Source organism: Aquarana catesbeiana, linkage group LG02, assembly GCF_042186555.1.
Source record: "Aquarana catesbeiana isolate 2022-GZ linkage group LG02, ASM4218655v1, whole genome shotgun sequence".
In the NCBI taxonomy this organism is placed as follows: Eukaryota; Metazoa; Chordata; class Amphibia; order Anura; family Ranidae; genus Aquarana; species Aquarana catesbeiana.
Window position 1 is genome coordinate 160,903,213 of NC_133325.1, and position 20,129 is coordinate 160,923,341.

At 44.8% G+C, this 20,129-nt stretch overlaps 1 protein-coding gene across 2 annotated transcripts in view; it reads right to left on the reverse strand.

The window, feature by feature from the left end:
• Positions 1–20,129, reverse strand: part of LOC141127359 (TRAF family member-associated NF-kappa-B activator-like) — a 115,569-nt gene that overhangs the window by 53,245 nt on the left and 42,195 nt on the right. For both annotated transcript variants that reach the window (XM_073613701.1, XM_073613702.1), the window contains exons 2-3: positions 14,376–14,499; positions 10,521–11,050 (exon numbers count right to left, since the gene is read on the reverse strand). In XM_073613701.1, coding sequence (XP_073469802.1) covers positions 10,521–11,050; positions 14,376–14,499 — 654 coding nt within the window. The remainder of the gene's footprint in view (positions 1–10,520; positions 11,051–14,375; positions 14,500–20,129) is intronic.

Consider the following 20,129-nt stretch of genomic DNA (forward strand, 5'->3'; position numbering starts at 1 on the left):
CCTGAAAATCTGAAATAACTAACTAATAATGAATATTAAATTATAAGTATTGTAATTTCCTTTCAAATTTGGCTGTTAGCGAACGTAACGAATACGAATTTATCCGAAGTTACGAATTATCTGAAATAACGAATGCCGTATCTAAACGAATGGAACGTAACAATCTAATAATAATAAATAACAACAATAATAATAATAATAAAGCCCTTTTATTATTATTATTTATTATTCATTTGTTCCATTCCATTTGTTTAGATGCGGCATTCGTTATTTCGAATAATTTGCAACTTCAGATAAATTTGTATTCGTTACGTTCACAAACAGCCAAATTTGAAAGGAAATTCCAATACCTCTAATTTAATAGTTAGTTATTATTTCAAATTTTACTGATTTTCGTTCTTTTTTTCAGATTTTCAAATTTCTGAATCTCTGAATTCCAAAAATTCGGAAATTCGAAAATTCGGAAATTTGGAATTCAAAAATTCGGAAATTCGAAAATTCGGAAATTCGGAATTCGGAAATTCAAAATTTGGAAATTTGAAAATGCGTAAATTCAAAAATCGAAAATTAGAAAATTCGGAAATTGGGAAATTTGAAAATCCAGATTTTCGGAATTCTAAGTTTCCAAATTCCGAATTTCCGACTTTCTGAAAAAAAGCAAAAAAAACGAATGAAAAGAAAACAAAAATGAACAAATTTTTTGTCAGTGCACATGTCTACCATTTAACAGGTGTAAAATCAAAAAGCCTAACCAGACATATGCTAATGTGTGTATGTAAAAAAAATCTAAGTAGGAAGCTACAACCACTAGAAAAGATGGATTTTAAAAGGAACTAAGCAGGACTTCCACCAGTGTTGCCAACCGCCCCTTTAATTTACAGGCAGCCTGTAAATTTCAGCCCATTTTTGGGTTGCCAGTAAATGCCCATTACGGGCAGCGGTGCCCGTAAAAAATATGGCTGCAGGCCGACCATTATACTGCATCGTTCTCAAGCACGCTGGGCTCGTGGACACTCTGCCTTTTTCGTCCGGGCTGGCCCATGCTCAGTGAGCAAGTGAAGTAATGGCGCTGCCTGGCGCTATTTTTGAATGGATGGCGTGTCTCAGCACTGCATCAGTGAAGCGGGCAGGAGAACAAACCCCGGCCCACCGCTGCGCTATGGGAATGGGAATTCCCACCACCACAGCACTGTACCCCTGCCTGCACCATCCATCCTTGGCTGCTGGACTCTGGAGACTCCCACCACCGGACCCCTGGCCTGCATCCATCAATCCATTGCTTGGCTGGATGGCGGCTGCTATCTATTGTGATGCCCACAGGCAGCAGTTATCAGGCAAGAATGGCAGTGGTTGATGTTCACAATATCTGTCTTGCTATCTCCTGTAGCATGTTCGCATCTTTTGATCAACTCTGTACCATGTCCACATCCTCTGACCGCCTCTGTACCCTGTCCGCTGTCAGGTCATCTTGAGGCTAGGTGACAGATGCACACCTCTGGGATCAGGAGTGCACCGCAAGGTAGTGGACCCTACGGCTGACTGCTGTGGATGGGAGTCAGGGTGGTAAGGAAGGCAGGGCCGCTGGGACACCAACACGGATCCCACCGGGGTTAGAGCGTAAGATTCCCTGGGGCGCGGAGTCTAATGCTGCGTACACACAGTCGGACATTTTTGACCGGACTTGTCCGACGGACGCCGACGGACCAAATCCGGCAGACAATCCAATCGTGAGTGGGCTTCACCGGACCTTCAGCGGACTTTTCCAGTCGCAAATCTGACGAACTTTAGATTTGGAACGTGCTTCAAATCTTTACGTCGTAACTCCGCCGGACCCAGAAATCCACTTGTCTGTATGCTAGTCCGAAGGACAAAAACCCACGCTAGGGCAGCTATTGGCTACTGGCTATCAACTTCCTTATTTTAGTCCAGTGTACGTCATCACGTACGAATCCGTCGGACTTTGGTGTGATCGTGTGAAAGCAAGTCAGGTCGTTAGAAAGTCTGTTGAAAGTCCGCCAAAAGTCCGTCGAAAGTCTGTCGAAAGTCTGTCGGACGGGCTGTCAGACTTTTGTAGCTGAAAAGTCTGACCGTGTGTATGCGGCATAAGAGCCAGCAGGTGTTCACCAGAGCCTTTAGTGGTGAGGATGGACTGGGCTGCAACTGGCTCCAGGTAGCCACCCCCAGAGTCCCCCAGCTCACACCCACAGGAGGATAGGGATAGTAAGGGAATAAGCCAAGGTCGGGGCCACAAGCAGACAAGGACAACAGAGTTCACTCCAAGGTTCAGGGTCACAGGCAAACAGGGATAGTTGGGGACACGCCAAAGGTCAGGGTCACGAGCAGACAGGAATAGTTAAGAACACGCCAAGGTCGGTAACAGAAACAAATGTAGAGCACATGGCAGGCAGGAAACAGGAAGCCAAAACACACAAAGGTTGATCAGCAGGGCTGGCCTGCAGTGCAGAGGTTAATATAGAGTTCTCTGCTAGAAGCTGGGGTGGAGCCATGCTAGAGGAGAGATTATAAAAGCAGTCAGGTTAGAGTCAGCTGGTCTCTAGAGATCAACACATGGACACAGGTAAGCTGACAGACAAAAGTCTATTGCATAACCATGACATCCGCATTCCTCTGACCACCTCTGTACCATGTCCGCATACTCTGACCACCTCTGTACCATGTCTGCATCCTCTGACTACCTCCTGTATCCTGTCTTCATCCTCTGACCACCTCCTGTATCCTGTTTGCTTCCTCTGACCACCTCCTGTATCCTGTCGGCATCCTCTGATCACCTCCTGTATCCTGTCTGCATCCTCTGACCACCTCCTCTATCCTGCCCGCATCCTCTGACCACCTGCTGTATCCTGTCAGCATCCTCTGACCACCTCCTTTATCCTGTCCGCATCCTCTGACCACCTCTGTATCCTGTCCGCATCCTCTGATCACCTCCTGTATCCTGTCTGCACCCTCTGACCACCTCCTGTATCCTGTCCGCATCCTCTGACCACCTCCTGTATCCTGTCTGCATCCTCTGACCACCTCCTGTATCCTGTCTACATCTTCCGACCACCTCCTGTATCCTGCCCGCATCCTCTGACCACCTCCTGTATGCTGTCCGCATCCTCTAACCACCTCCTGTATCCCGTCCGCATCCTCTGACCACCTCCTTATCCTGTCTACATCCTCTGATCGCCTCTTGTATCCTGTCTGCATCCTCTGACCACCTCCTGTATCCTGTCTGCATACTCTGATCGCCTCCTGTATCCTGCCCGCATCCTCTAACCGCCTCCTGTATCCTGTCTGCATCCTCTGGTCGCCTCCTGTATCCTGCCCGCATCCTCTGACCTCCTCCTGTATCCTGTCCGCATCCTCTGACCGCATCCTGTATCCTGTCCGCATCCTCTGACCGCCTCCTGTATCCTGTCCGCATTCCTCTGACCGCCTCCTGTATCCTGTCCGCATCCTCTGACCGCCTCCTGTATCCTGTCCGCATCCTCTGACCGCCTCCTGTATCCTGTCTGCATCCTCTGACTACCTCCTGTATCCTGTCCGCCTCCTCTGACCACCTCCTGTATCCTAGCCGCATCCTCTGACCACCTCCTGTATCCTGCCCGCATCCTCTGACCACCTCCTGTATCCTTCCCACATCCTCTGGCCACCTCCTGTAACCTGCCCGCATCCTGGGACCACCTCCTGTATCCTGTCAGTATCCTTGGACCATCTCCTGTATCCTGTCCACATCCTCTGACCACCTCCTGTATCCTGTCCGCATCCTCTGACCACCCCCTGTATCCTGTCTGCATTCTCTGACCACCTCTGTATCCTGCCCGCATCCTCTGACCACCTCCTGTATCCTGTCTGCATCCTCGGACCACCTCCTGTATCCTGTCTGCATCCTCTGACCACCTCTGTATTCTGTCCGCATCCTCTGACCACCTCCTGTATCCTGTCTGCATCCTCTGACCACCTCCTGTATCCTGTCCGCATACTCTGATCGCCTCCTGTATCCTGCCCGCATCCTCTAACCGCCTCCTCTATCCTGTCTGCATCCTCCGGTCGCCTCCTGTATCCTGCCCGCATCCTCTGACCGCCTCCTGTATCCTGTCCGCATCCTCTGACCGCCTCCTGTATCCTGTCCGCATTCCTCTGACCGCCTCCTGTATCCTGTCCGCATCCTCTGACCGCCTCCTGTATCCTGTCTGCATCCTCTGACCGCCTCCTGTATCCTGTCCGCATCCTCTGACTACCTCCTGTATCCTGTCCGCCTCCTCTGACCACCTCCTGTATCCTAGCCGCATCCTCTGACCACCTCCTGTATCCTGCCCGCATCCTCTGACCACCTCCTGTATCCTTCCCACATCCTCTGGCCACCTCCTGTAACCTGCTCGCATCCTGGGACCACCTCCTGTATCCTGTCAGTATCCTCGGACCATCTCCTGTATCCTGTCCGCATCCTCTGACCACCTCCTGTATCCTGTCCGCATCCTCTGACCACCCCCTGTATCCTGTCTGCATCCTCTGACCACCTCTGTATCCTGCCCGCATCCTCTGACCACCTCCTGTATCCTGTCTGCATCCTCGGACCACCTCCTGTATCCTGTCTGCATCCTCTGACCACCTCTGTATTCTGTCCGCATCCTCTGACCACCTCCTGTATCCTGTCTGCATCCTCTGACCACCTCCTGTATCCTAGCCGCATCCTCTGACCACCTCCTGTATCCTATCCGCATCCTCTGACCACCCCCTGTATCCTGTCTGCATGCTCTGACCACCTCTGTATCCTGCCCGCATCCTCTGACCACCTCCTGTATCCTGTCTGCATCCCCTGACCACCTCCTGTATCCTGTCTGCATCCTCTGACCACCTCTGTATCCTGTCCACATCCTCTGACCACCTCCTGTATCCTGTCTGCATCCTCTGACCACTTCCTGTATCCTAGCCGCATCCTCTGACCACCTCCTGTATCCTATCCGCATCCTCTGACCACCTCCTGTATCCTGTCCGCATCCTCTGACCACCTCCTTTATCCTGTCTGCATCCTCTGACCACCTCCTGTATCCTAGCTGCATCCTGTGACCACCTCCTGTATCCTGTCTGCATCCTCTCACCACCTCCTGTATCCTTTCCGCATCCTCTGACCACCTCCTGTATCCTTTCCGCATCCTCTGACCACCTCCTGTATCCTGTCCGCATCCTCTGACCACCTCTGTACCATGTCCACAATCTCTGACCATCTCTTGTCTTGTATCATGTCTGCAGTCTCTGAGGAGGAGCCTCTTTTAGAGATATCAAATGTGAGAGTGCCACCAGGATGGGGATCACAGGAGGAGTCAGATGTGTGTGGACTGTGGTGAGGATACTATAGGATAAAACCAGAGCCACCAATCTTGACCCACCTGACTGAGCCTTGCATGGTGCACCTGAGAGGAGGCCAGTGACAGCGCCACCAGGCCAGTCTGAGGGGGGGTCACTGATGTAAGGGGGGGTGAATACAATAATGTAAGGGGGCACTGATATAAAGGTTCCCCCTCTTATCAGTTACCCTCCCCTTACCTTAGTGTATTCACTCTGCAGATGGTGGACTCTGGTCACCAGAGTGCTCCCCACATCAGAGTTTGAGGTGTTCCCCTTTATATCACAGTCTGCAGGATTCCTCCTTACAGTGCAAGGGGTTATTCTGCAAACCCTGATGTAAAGGGCAATGCTGCTTACCCTAATGTAAGTGGGAACTCTGATGTAAAGGAGAATGCAGTGGGCTCTGATAAAAGGTGGTTTCTGGTGACCAGAGCCCCCCCCCTTTACATTAGAGTACCCCCTTAGATCATGATCTGCAGAATTCCCCTTTACGTCAGAGTTTCCTTGCACTGTAAGGGGGAATCCTGCACACTGATGTATGGAGAAACTCAAAAAATTGGTGCTGTTTGTAATTTTGTAAATTTTGACATCCTGACAGTAAATTTCACTTCGGGGGGTTGGCAACACTGACTTCCTCATTTACAGACAGACTTATCAGCATGTTTTAAGCTATGACAGTGGGTTCATGTAATATGCTGTACAAAATCTGCCTGAACAGATCACAAATCCCTTGTTACAGTTGCTTTTTCTTCTAAGTATTATAAGAAAAAAAAATGTGTGCTTTAGTTGAGAATGGAAAATGTAATTTACTAAAATGCTTGCAGCCTCTAGAGCGCTGAACAGTGCCACAGTGTTGATCAGGACTGCACATTAGAGCCTGTGAGCCAGATAGTGAGAATAAAAGTGAAATGAATAGATCCTAGAAATGATTGAAGTATATTTAAAGCCAATACTTCTTTTTCACTTAAGATAGAGTAGTGAATGATTACAACCCCCATCAGGTATTTTTTCCCATGTGTTTCCTATTGGGGAGATTCCCCTTCTTGTCCTGTAAACATGAAAGGAAATGAGAGGAAATCCCTCTGAGGTTAGGGAAATCCTTACAGAAACAGGTGTCTCTATTGGAAGATTTCTCCTTTTGTGGACTTACCATCATGTTCAGACCCAGTGACACTTGTGAACTGGACAAATAAAGAGAGTGAAGCTCCTTAGTGGGGACACAGATAGCAAAAACAAATAAAAAAAATTGTCAGGGATTCTAAACCTTCTCCCCCGTCCCCGTTTCTCTCTCTGATATGCTGTTTTATACAGGCTTGCAGTGGTGGCCGCCAGTGGTGCTAAAAATTTTTGGGGGGCGCAAACAAACTGAAAAATCCTGAAAAAACCCCCATCAATTGCAGCCTCACTGTACCATCAATTGCCGCCACTGTGCCATCACTGCAGTCACTGTACCATCAAACGCAGCCACTCTGCCATCAAACGCAGCCACTGTGCCATCAAACGCAGCCACTGTGCCACCAAATGCAGCCACTGTGGCCATCAATTGCCGCCACTGTGCCATTAAAAGCAGGTACTGTGCCCATCAATTGCCACCACTGTGCCATCAAACACAGCCACTGTGCTCATCAAACGCAGCCACTGTGCCCATCAAATGCAGCCACTGTGCCTATCAAATGCAGCCACTGTGCCATATCAATTGCTCTCACTGTCCCATCAAATGCTGCCACTGTGCCCCATCAAATGCTCCCACTGTGCCATATCAAATGCTGCCAGTGTGCCCCCTTGCCCGCCGTCTGCACTAACACTGTGTTGGTGGGACAGCTCCTCGATGTCTTCTCACGTCCTCCCTTCCCATCCTCTGCTATGATTGGACCCTGATAGGCGTCCAATCACAGCGCCTGTTGTATTAGCCAATCAGGTGATGGGTAACAGATCCGAGCACCTGATTGGTAGAGAGGCGGTTTAGTATTTTTCATCATTTAAGAAGTTGACATGGAAGTGTTTTGTTTGTTTACATTTGGACATTAACTTGACCTACCCATGATGCCCATTAACTCCCATGAACATCAGGAGAACAGAACTGCATTGTGGGAAGATTATAAAAGAGCTTGGCGTGGCCATCTTAGGTCTCTTGGACACGCGTGGCCAGCCTGGGAGGATCTATGTGAGGTTAACAGCGCGGCGCGGCCTACCTCCACGGAAGAGCAATCTGAGCAGCAATACTGTGATACATCAGTGAGCTGGGCTGACGACGGAGCAAGACTGTAAAGGAGCTAGAGGAGCCTGTCGGAGCCATCTGAGAGTGTCGGAGCGTCTCGTTGTGTGGAGCGGAGCAGCGCAGCAGTGCCGGCCGGCCGGAGACAGAACCCTGTACATCATAGCGGAACCTTCTGACAATACTGTCCTGCTTGGGTGAGAGGGCTGTTGCCCAAAAGCTTCTTTGATGCACTTTTACACATTCATCTGTACAATACAGAGTTGCTGGGACTCATAGTCCTAAAAGCAAAGTCAAGAGGATTAGACTGAGTTAAGATTAGGCTTTGGGCCTGTGCCTCATTGAGGATTTAGTACTGTGTCATTGGCATCAGAGATAGTTGCAGTGCTGCTGCACCAGAACTTTGATTCTATATTCAGCTTGCTTTGATCAGGAGCCATTAACCCTTGGATTACAAATTCACTTTATTCTTTGCTAGCAGAAGGAAGAAGAAAAGAAGGACTGTTTAATAAAACACAAGGCTTTGTGTTTGTTTACCATATTGAGGTTACTGTGATACTAAATAATGGGAGCACTCTAAATATTGTACTATACTTTATCAAATTAATCTCTGATTTAGTTATAGTTACAAAGCGCGCATAGAATAGGATAGTGCTCATCGTGAGATCAATTCACTCTGTCAGTTATCCTATTTTCTTTATTACATTACCAACAAGTTATTTCAGACACTTTATATCTGTATAATATCTTTTTAAGATGAAGTCAGTTGACTGTCAGACTACGTTGGTCTGACAGTACAACCATTGTAGTGTTTTACTACAAAGCAATTACAGTAAACAAAGTTCTTACTTAAGTACAACTGTGTGAGTGTTGTTTTCCTTTGCATCATCCAGCAAGTGGAGGCCAAGGTAAAGACAAAAAGGTATATTACAATATATATATATATTGTGAAGTTGTCTTTAGTTCTAGTGCACACTGGTATTACACTACAACTGTGTCAAAAGGGATTGAGTCTGTACTGTTACACATAATGGAACCCGAAGTGTCAGAGGTAAGGGTAGCTCCGAGGGTCTGGGATGGTCAGTGGGAAAATGAACAACTTAGCAGCTCCTACGGGGGTAGTGCGCTTCATAAATTTTATATATTATAATATATATATATATATATATATATATATATATATATATATATATATATTATTATATATATATATATATATATTATTATATATTGCCTTGCATTTCTATTTTACACTGAATAGGTTGTTTTACAAGGTGGGGGTTCACATATATGTTAATGCTGGTAAAAATGATCTTTCGATTGCAATCTGTAGCTGCTGTGATTTTCTAAAACTGTAGAAAATTGTGAAGCAATATGGAAGTACAACATGCCCCCAGAAGCGTAATTTCCTGCTTTTGTAATTGGCTAACTGATTTTATTAGAAGTCTGCACTAAGATAGAAGGAACATTTTAGGCAACTCCTGCAATAGGGGTTTCATTTTTTTGCACTGTAGCTTTTGAGCTCTTTCGCACAGGGAGGTTAGGGGGGCGGTAAATTAAAAACAGGCAGCTGAGTCCACCCCAACTGTAACAATACATCCAGACAGGGCTGTACACATACTACAGCTGTGATTGTTCACTTCATGGCCAAGGAATTTGCATTTTTAACTTGGGCTGACAGGGAGTACCTATCAAACTCGCACACTGAATTTAGTGGGTTTCACAACAATCCAAACACTCGGCTCACAGTTGCAGCGTGGTCTCGAAATGTAAACTTGCCATTCAGCTATTAAAGAATAAAAGTAAAAAGCAAAACAAAAAAAAAAAAAAACAGGCTTTTAGAAGGTGGCAGTAGTGCTTACTGAATGCTTGTTAGTCACTGCTATAGCGCCCTCTGAAAAGTAATCCACTGCAGATCGTTTTCAGAGCACAGTAAGTTTACTGCAAATGTGAAAGAAGCCTTCCACATTAGAACACTGAGATGAGATTTGCTCGGGTGGTTGTAATGAAGGCTAACCCTCCCATTCAGCAGTCAGTCTGGAAGGACATAGTGAAACATGCAGCTCTTTCTTCAGGACAGAAAGAGGTAGGAATCTGCAACAAATGCACACAAGCGGAATTTCGGCCTGCAAAAGACAGATGAGATTCTTTCATTGGAAAATGCGACCGTGTGTATGCTCCATCGGACTTTTGCTGGCCGAATTCCAGCCAGCAAAAAATTGAGAGCATGTTCTTAATTTTTTGGTCAATTCCGACGCGCAAAATTCCTATGCATACTCGAAAACAATTTGACGCATTCTCAGAAGCATTGAACTTCATTTTCACGGCTCGTCGTAGTGTTGTACGTCACCGCATTCTTGATGGTCGTAAGTTCAGCGAACTTTTGCGTGACCGTGTATGCAAGGCAAATTTGAGCGGAATCCCGTCGGAAAAGCCGTCATATCTTTTTCCGACGAGAAGTCCGACCGTGTGTACGCGGCAAATGTCTTTTAAAATCCTTGGAATGCACATAGATCACCCAGAGGGGATTATTTTTGAGGTTTTTTTCGCAACAAATATAGAGTTATATTTTAAGTTACTTTTTTTTTTTTTATTTAACTTTTCTACTCGCCTCTGTTCTGGAGAAAGAGTATTCCATTTCTGTGGAATAGTGTCATGTTTTAGTGGGCTCGGCAGGACGGATGATATCAATTGTATTAATAAAAGTAACAAACTAACCACATGTCTGCTTACCCAATGATGACTAATCTACCTGGCTTGACATCATTTTTTGGAACTACAAAGGGTATTTTAACAGAATAATTCAAGAGTAAATTTTTTTTTAAAGCTGTAATACCTTTGTTAATAAATATATTCCATGCATTATTTGTTTTTTTATATTTCAAGGAATGCACAAACTCTGAGTTGCACTTTAACAGGCATGTTGCCTTTTTTTAAAAGTGAGTTTGCTTACCTGGGCTGGGCCTTTTATTTCACTGAAATTGTTGATTTGTGGCTCCAGAATGACTCCCTTTGATAGTTCTTTTGATTGCAAAAAACACATTTCTTCATCTATATTAAGAATAGGATTTGAATCCATTGGTAAAAAGTTAATCTCAGACATTGCAGGGATGGATTTTTCTCCAGCACCAGGCACCTTGGGAAATGTTGGTGCATATGTTTTGATGAACAGTGCAAAGTTGCCATTTATCTCTGTTTCATCCAGGCTGACATCTATATTTGACATATATGTGGCAAGCCCTGATTTGTCACCCTGACTAGCTAGAAAGGGGTACTGGTCTTTGTTTGTAGGAAACTGTACATCACAATCAAATGAGAAGGTTGATTTGTCTTCGCTTTCCAGTGGCTGATATAGCTCTTCAGTTATGGTTTTTGCCGTTTCTATTGATAGAGCTTCCATACCTGTCTGCCGTAAGAAAGGACTTTTTGAGCATATGGGGTCTGCAGCATCAGAGCATTGAATTGGTTTTGACATGGGCTTCTCTACAATGTAAAAGATAAGAATGCATATTAATAAAGTATGTTTTTTTTTGTTTTTTAATTCTTTATCTTAAATTTTTACTAAGGACATAAATGTGATCACAGAGTGCAAAAGAATTACACCTACAGTATCTCACAAAAGTGAGTACACTCCTCACATTTTTGTAAATATTTTATTATATCTTTTCATGTGACTGAAGAAATTACACTTTGCTACAATGTAAAGTAGTGCGTGTACAGCTTGTATAACAGTGTAAATTTGCTGTCCCCTCAAAATAACTCAACACACAGCCATTAATGTCTAAACTGCTGGCAACAAAGGTGAGTACACCCCCTAAGTGAAAATGTCCAAATTGGGCCCAATTAGCCATTTTCTCTCCCCAGTGTCATGTGACTCGTTATTGTTACGAGGTCTCATGTGTGAATGGGGAGCAGGTGTGTTAGATTTGGTGTTATCGCTCTCACTCTGTCATACTGGTCAGTGCTGTCATGTGAAAAGATATAATAAAATATTTTAAAAATGTGAGGGGTGTACTTACTTTTGTGAGATACAGTATACAATACATAAGATATATCCACCTAACATATATAGCATTTTACTAAAAGAGCAATACAAGATGCCAAAAGAGAACAGTTTATCAGTTGTGGTAGCCTGGGTCCAAAATGTTAATTGTAGATAGAAAATGCACACTAATGTGCATTAAGGCATTAATGTGAGTAGAAAGCAAATCACCATGTTAGTCCTTTTCTTTTTAATAAGGTAAAAAAAAGCAGCAATTCAAGAAAAACTGGGAAAGAGAAATTAGGTAGACAGAGTAAAAAGATGTCAAGGGAGATTAAAAAAGTATTGGGGCAAGAGTAGGAGTATAGGGGGTACGTTCAAAGGGGCGCAGGAATTGGTTGGGGAAGTAGATGGTAAAGGTGTGGGGGGGGGAGAAATTGGTACTGGAGTATGTCCCTTCCCGTCAAAAAGAGGACTGTAAGGGCTGGAAAAGAGGGGTGTACTAATAAATCTGACTCCTCAAGTATAGATTTGTACTCTGAAGGAAAGGTGCACTCCAACCAATGAAACCAGGTGCATCAGAATTTGTCCTTGTGATTTCTTAGATACGCCATGTGTTTGGCAATGATTATTCTGCAGAAACCATAGAAAAAGTGTGGCAGTTCCTGCTGTCAGAGGGAAGGGATACAGGTCCTGTGTACATTTAAGAAGTAGATTAAGAGGAAGATCTTTTGTATCTTTTGTATCTACTCTTGGGGAGAAATGAATGGTGAAGTAAATAGGATGTCTAGGTGTCCATGCCATTCCAATTGATTGTTCATAATCTTTGCATCAGGCCAAAACCTTGGAAAGTTGGTAGCATTGCAGGGGGTCAAGTGCAACCATTCCCCCATTTAACAGCTTACCATATTGTTTATTTTGCTCTTTGAAATTAGGAAGGATGGTCTCAGGTATGGTTAGAAAACATTATAGGTCACCTATAGAGGCTGAATGAAGGCATATTGCAAAAACAGAAACCAGGAGTCCTCCTAAAAACTCATAGGTCCAAATGGATGACATAACCGGTTGACACATTTCGGGAGACAGACCCCCTTCCTCAGAACAATGACTAGTTAATCAACGACCTCCACCTCCTTATATTAGGTGACACAAAAGTCCTCTCCCTCTATGGACTCAGCATATAGCCCTTGTCCCCTCTGCACCAGCCCTCCATGGCTGTTTCTCTGATGCAGCACTGACAGGTCTAAGCAGTAGGTCCACACTGACAAAACTACCTCCCTGCTCCAGCAAAAACCCAGGAAAACTGCAGGTGGATCACACACAACCAACAGCACAGCCACAAAGAGGAAGAGAGAAAACAGACATAAAGCACAGCCTACTCTGCAGCCACACAGCGGTGGGGGGAGAGAAAGCCCAAGTGCTCCTCTATCAGGAGAAGCACCCAGCTACATTCTCTTTCATTATGAATTTAAAGTCCATTTAGTTTCCTCAATCTAAAAATTTGAAGAATTTAGAAATTATGGTACTTTTTTTATCTATTGTGAAACTGTCCCTCACTGTTTTCCTGTATTTTTCGATGGTGATAAACTCATTAAATTGCCTTTCCTTTTTCCAAGCAAGAAAATGCCACATTGTACTTTGGTAACTGTTATTGCTAGCTGATCTATTTTTCTTTTGGCTTTACGTTTCATAAATCAGTTCGAGTGACATGCAGGACCAGGTCTAACCCTGCTTCCTGTGAGGCCCAGTGTGATCCAGTTTCATGTGGCAACAAATCTGACCCTGCTTCATGTGGTTTGACCCTGCTTAATGCAGGATCAGCTATGGCAATACTTAATGGGGGACCCGGTTTTACCCTGTTTCATGTGGGGTCCAGTATTACACTGCTTCATGTGGAACAATGTTTAAACCTACTTTTTTTGCACCAGGTTTGACCTTGATTCATGTCAGAATAGTTCTGACCTTGCATCACAGGACCAGGCCTGACTTTGCTTCACGTGGAACCAGGTCTTACCCTGCTTGATAGGGGCTAGGTCTAATCCTACTTCATATGGCCAGCCATACACGGTTCGAATCTCGGTCAGTTCAGCAGGAAGATTCAAAACATTAATGGGAAGGCTGAATGTACCAAGCTGATCGATCAACTTGGGTACAACCAGCCTGCCAGATTCTCTTGCGATTATCCCCAGATAGCAAGCATTTGTGCTGCAAGTTTGAAAACGGTTTGCTAAGCTATTGCTAGACTTACCAGGCTTCACAAGTTTGTTGCACAACTGCAGCAAGTCCGCATTGCATGACTCCAGGTCAACTTTCTTTGCAAACATTCTGCATGTTTGCTGCAAGTTCTGGTCATGTTTTGCAATAGTCATCCCACCACAGGGTCACTGTGCCTGAATTTTCATGCTGTAGACCTGCAGAGCTTTTGCTGTAGACTCATCATTGCAACTTTGCTCTTGCTAGAGACTTGCCCCGCAAAATTGCTGCAAATTGGAAAAGTGTCAACTAGAACTTGTGTTTAAAGTGCTCTGCAAGTGTACAACTTACTAGTGAAAATGTGCAGCATGTTAACAGACTTAAAATTCAACACTGGCACAAATTTGTGGCAAGTTATCCTTGCTATCTGGGTTGGTAGAGGCTGCTATAGCAGTAATCACTGTCCCCGCCAGGAGAAGACAGTGGCCCGGCAGGAGGGATTCCTGCATCAACACTGTCTGTGTTGATGGGGGAATTGAGCGCATTCCTTTCCTGCAACCCATGGTTGCGGGAAATAAATTTGCTCTGTGTATGGCCTGCCTTAGGGACCAGTGTCCTATCAGTTTGTCTTACCAGCAGTATGAGCATCTTTTGAAAGCAATCTTTGAAGAAGTTCTGCTTGTCGTGAACATACAGCTTGCAACACTTTGAATTGTTGGTAAAGTTCAAAAAAGGCTCTTTCCATTGCTAATGCCATCTGTGTTGGAAAAATTAGAATAAAAAAGAAAAATAAATTGTTTAAGCAGGTGAAGGTATCCACACATTTACATGTAACTTATTAGAGACCTGTGGTTTTTATAAGGTTTACAGTAAATAACAACTTCAAAACATCTTCAGCCTATTGCAGGTTGGAGCTAAGATAGCCCAAGGGAGGGGAAGAGGGCATAACTTACTTCCACTATGTGGACATTTTTGTAGAAAATACTGCCTCAAATTAGTCTGTGTCATAAGTGATAACTAGTATTATTATTATTGTGGGAAATAGTGCCCTATCAGATCAGCCAACATTTATGTGACCTAAGCTCAGTGAAGTCATTTTTTTTCTACAATATTAAATGTTGGGTGAATAAAATGAACAGGCTTTAGCAATAAGAAGCCATGCAGCCCAAAGCTGCTTAACCACTTACCCACTGGGCACTTAAACCCCCTTCCTAACCAGACCAATTTTCAGCTTTCGGTGCTCTCATTACTCAGTCATGCAACACTGTACCTATATGAAATTTTTGTCCTTTTTTTCACACAAATAGAGCTTTCATTTGGTGGTATTTAATCACTGCTGGGTTTTTTATTTTTTGCGCTATAAAAGAAAAAATACCGAAAATTCAGTAAAAAAAATGCATTTTCTTTGTTTCTGTTATAAAGTGTTGCAAATTAGTAACTTTTCTTCATATATTTTGGCCAAAAGTTATACTTCTACATATCTTTGGTAAAAATAACCCAAATTGGTGTATATTATTTGGTCTTTGTGAAAGTTATAGAATCCACAAGCTATGGTGCCAATCTCTGAAAATTGATCACACCTGATGCACTGACGGCCTATCTCATTTCTTGAGACCTTAACAAGCCAGAGAAGTACAAATGACCGTATTTTGGAAAGTAGACATTCCAAGGTATTTAGTTAGAGGCATGGTGAGTTTTTTGAATTTCTAATTTTTTCCCACAATTCTTTGCAAAATCAAGATTTTTTTTCTTTTTTTTTCACAAAATTGTTATATTAGCAGGTTATTTCTCACACACAGCATATACATAGCACAAAAAATTACACCCCAAAACACATTCTACTACTCCTCCTGAGTATGGCGACACCACATGTGTGAGACTTTTACACAGCGTGGCCACATACAGAGGCCCAACATGCTGGTAGCGCCATCAGGTGTTCTTGGAGCATAAACTACATATATAATTTCTTGACTACCTCTTGCACTTTTGAAGGCCCTGGAGAACCAGGACAATGGAAATGCCCCAAAAATGACCCCATTTTGGAAAGAAAACAACCCAATGCATAATCTATGAGGCATGAATTTTTTGAACATGTCATTTTTTTCTACAAGTTTTTGGAAAATGTGTAAAGAAAATGAAAACGCATTATTTTTTATACAACGTTGCCCAACACATAGCATGTAGATACCAAAAATTACACCCCAACATAGATTCTCCTACTCCTCCTGAGTACGGCAATACTACATGTGTGAGACTTTTCCACAGCGTGGCCACATACAGAGGCCCAACATGCTGGTAGCGCCATCAGGTGTTCTTGGAGCATAAACTACACATATAATTTCTTGACTACCTCTTGCACTTTTGAAGGCCCTGGAGAACCAGGACAATGGAAATGCCCCAAAAATGACCCCATTTTGGAAAGAAAATAACCCAATGCATAATCTATGAGGCATGAATTTTTTGAACATGTCATTTTTTTCTACAAGTTTTTGGAAAATGTGTAAAGAAAATGAAAACGCATTATTTTTTATACAACATTGCCCAACACATAGCATGTATATAGCAAAAATTACACCCCAACATAGATTCTCCTACTCCTCCTGAGTACGGCGATACCACATGTGTGAGACTTTTCCACAGCGTGTCCATATAGAGAGGCCCAACATGCAGGGAGCACCATCAGGTGTTCCTCGGGCATACGTTTCAAATCTAATTTGACTACCTATTACACTTTTGTGAGGCACTGTAGTGGCATGGATGTGGCATGGATGATAACTGATGTGGCATGGATGAGCATGAATGGGGATGGATGAGCCATGGATGGGGATGGCTGAGTATGGATGGGATGACTGAGCATGAATGAGTATGGCTGAGTACGGCCGGGTATGGCTGAGTATGGCTGGGTATAGATGGGGTGGCTGGGTACAGTTGAGTATGGCTGGGTACGACTGAGTATGACTGGGTACGGCTGAGTATGGCTGGGTAGGGCTGAGTACGGCTGAGTATGGCTGAGTATGGCTGAATACAGCTGGGTACGGCTGATTATGGCTGGGTATGGATGGGATGGCTGGTTATGGCTGAGTACGGCTGATTACGGCTGAGTACAGCTGGGTACAGCTGGGTACGGCTGGGTACAGCTGGGTACGGCTGGGTATGGCTGGGTATTGCTGGGAATGGCTGGGTATTGCTGGGTATGGCTGGGTATGGCTGAGTATGGATGGGTATGGCTGAGTATGGATGGGGGTGGATGGGATGGCTGAGGATGGATGGATGAGTATTGCTGAGGATGGATGGCTGAGCATGGATGAATGGATGAGTATGCTGAGTATGAATGGCTGCGCATGGATGGATGAGTATGCTGAGCATGGATGGATGGATGCGTATGCTGAGTATGGATGGCTGAGCATGGATAGATGGATGAGTATGCTGAGTATGGATGGCTGAGCATGAGTGGATGAGTATGCTGAGCATGGATGGATAGATGAGTATGCTTAGTATGGATGGGTATGCTGAGTATGAGTGGGTATGCTGAGTATGGATGGATGGCTGGAATGGGCACTACACATCCAGCCCACAGCGCTGCTGCCAACGATCTCTCCCCTCTCCCCTCCCACTGTACAGATTGGTACAGAGAGGGGAGTGAGGAAGTGGATGTGATACCGGTTTGTTCACAAGTGATTGCTTCGTCATTTGACGGAGCAATCACGTGGTAAACGGCCGCTGTCAGCGGCCATTTACCGTGATCCGTAATGCGCCGGGTCCTCTGGACCCAGCGGTCACGGATATTCCCGGGTGTGCGCCCCAGGGGGCAGGCGGGAACAGGATTCTGGGAGGACGTCAATGTACGCCCTCCCAGAGTTATTGAGCTGTGCTTTAGCCTTCATTCGGCCATAGCACGGTCGGCAAGCGGTTAAAGGAGAAGTACAGCCAAAACTCATTTGGCTGTACTTCTCCTATAGATCACAGGAGTACAGTCCGTTCTGCACTCCTGTGACCTGCTTTTAGCAGACAACCACTAAGAGCCTGAGCTGGCCACTCCTGCCCCCCCCCCCCACCACAGCCGAGCATTCCAGTGAGTGCGGGGGGCAGAGCAGAGGGCTGGCGACTGAACGTCACCAGCTCTCTGCTCACGGAGCTCTGAGAATCGAGTCATCGGCGGTGTTTGATCGCTCGATCGCTCGAGTGATCACTCGGGGACAGATGAAGCCTTGTATTGATGCTGCATCCACTTAGGTAATTATGATTTAAAACCCATAAAACCTAAAACCCATACTTCTCTTTTAAACCTAGCCCTACAATACTCTAATACCCCCGCCCTTCTGGATTGCTAATCTGGGCTTCAACAAGAGTTAAAATCAGCATATTGTGTAAACATTTTCATGCTGGATGATTGTATACCAGAAAACAATATTTAATTCTAAGGTCTTGTTCACACTTGCTCACAACATTGGCACTGAACAAACGCTCTTATAGCATTAATGCATGTTGTTCAGCACATATGACAAGTGTTTAACACTATTAGAAATTATGCCCAAACATCCTCTGCCGGTGGATGTGGGGCACACTTGTCCTTTTTTTCTGCTGCGGGCCGTGTTATTGAGCCAGAACATGCGGAAGAGTTGGTGGAGTGGATAACAAAGCCGTCCTCATCCTCCTCATCCTCTGTCACCCAGGCTCAGAGTAGTTTTCCTTCCTATGCAGCTGCCAAAGTGGACTATTCCACCGGCTCCTTGTCCACAGTCACTCCTTCTGTAGCCCAACCATCATGCACGGAGTAGTCCCCCGAACTATTCGACCACAGTGTCGGGTACATGCTGCTGGAGGATGAGCAGCAATTTGAAGGCTCCGATGTTGGTTGCCAGGTTGAGGAAGGGAGTAACGTGAGCCTAGAGAGAGGGGGTGCCCAAGAAGGACAAGAAACTGGCAGTCATGTTCCCCCAGCTGCAGCATAGTGCCAAGTTTGCGCCAGTGACGAGGAGGAAGGGGATGATGAGGTCACTGACTCTACTTGGGTGCCTGATAGAATAGAGGAGGAGGCACAACTCCAATGAGGCAGGATGTCCTCTAGGGGGCAGCTTAAGGGCAGCCACCCTACTGCATCACAACGCAGAGCTCCACAGGTGCAGGGTGCTGCTGACTCCCCGCTGATTTTGAAAAGTTCCTTGGTGTGGGCCTTTTTGGACACATGTGGAACAGATCGCATTGTTGCTGTTTGCAACCTATGTCTGAAGCGGATCAAGCGTGGCCACAACAGCAGCCGCTTGGGCACCACATGCTTGACCAGACATGTGACGACTTCCCATGCAGTCTTTTTCCCGTATACTATATTTAACATTTAATATCTCTCAGATATGATTTGGGTTAAATGAGAGTTCTTTGACCATGAGTGAAAGCTTTAACACAATAACAACATTTATTGGTGAGTAGTTGAAAGTCTATCTAATACACAACCATCTATCTATAGTCTACACCAAGGAAGAAAAAATTAGGTTAAAATAAGAGAATTACATGAAGGAATACAGAGTATATTCCTGAAAACATTAATCTGCAGACATATTTAGTTACAAGTAAACTGCAGACCTTTCCCATAATTACCCTTTGCACCAAGGTTCCATTCTGATGGTTGCTCTCCCATAAACGTGTGTTTCCCTCCCATCTAGTCTGTGCATATCATTACATGCTGATGCCTCATTGGTTGGCATAGCATGGCTCTGATTGGTGAGCTTCCCTATTCCTGGTTAAGGACTGGCTACATCTCCAAGCCCTATACGTTGCATATGTCAGCCCCCTTTGATGCAAATCCTAGTGACTATTCTGAGCAGGAGCTTAACTTGAATTTTCCCGGGAAGTTAAGTATTGATTACGGGTTGGCCTCCCTTCATTGCATATCCCAGCATGGGATCCTTTGAAGTGAATATGTGTAAAACAATGAGGTTTGGATACCATTGTTTGTATACACAAGCCTAGGCACCAACTTGTCTGGTCTACCAGAGATTTCTGTGAAGATAATATGTTCCGCCCTACATAGATAAAAGCTAAATTAAATATATTCATTAAATATAAATAAATTAAATATAAATTCAGTATATTCCTATTTACAATATCCGTTGGCAACAGCACTTGAAAGACCCACATCAAAGAAAAAGGCAGACTTCTCCTTGCTCCTCATCTGGGATCTCGCACCCTACTCCAGTCCACTCGAAAAACTTGAACTGAGAGCAATGAAGGTATAGCAATAGGTGTCCCAAGTACTTGCAGCCAATCTGCTAGCAGTACACCACCATCTGATTTTAGCAGGAAAATTTCCCTACCCCAGTTGCTAAACTGTAAAAAGAAATTCGGTCCCAGCCATCCACATGCTCACAGTCTGAATGCTAGCTGGAATGC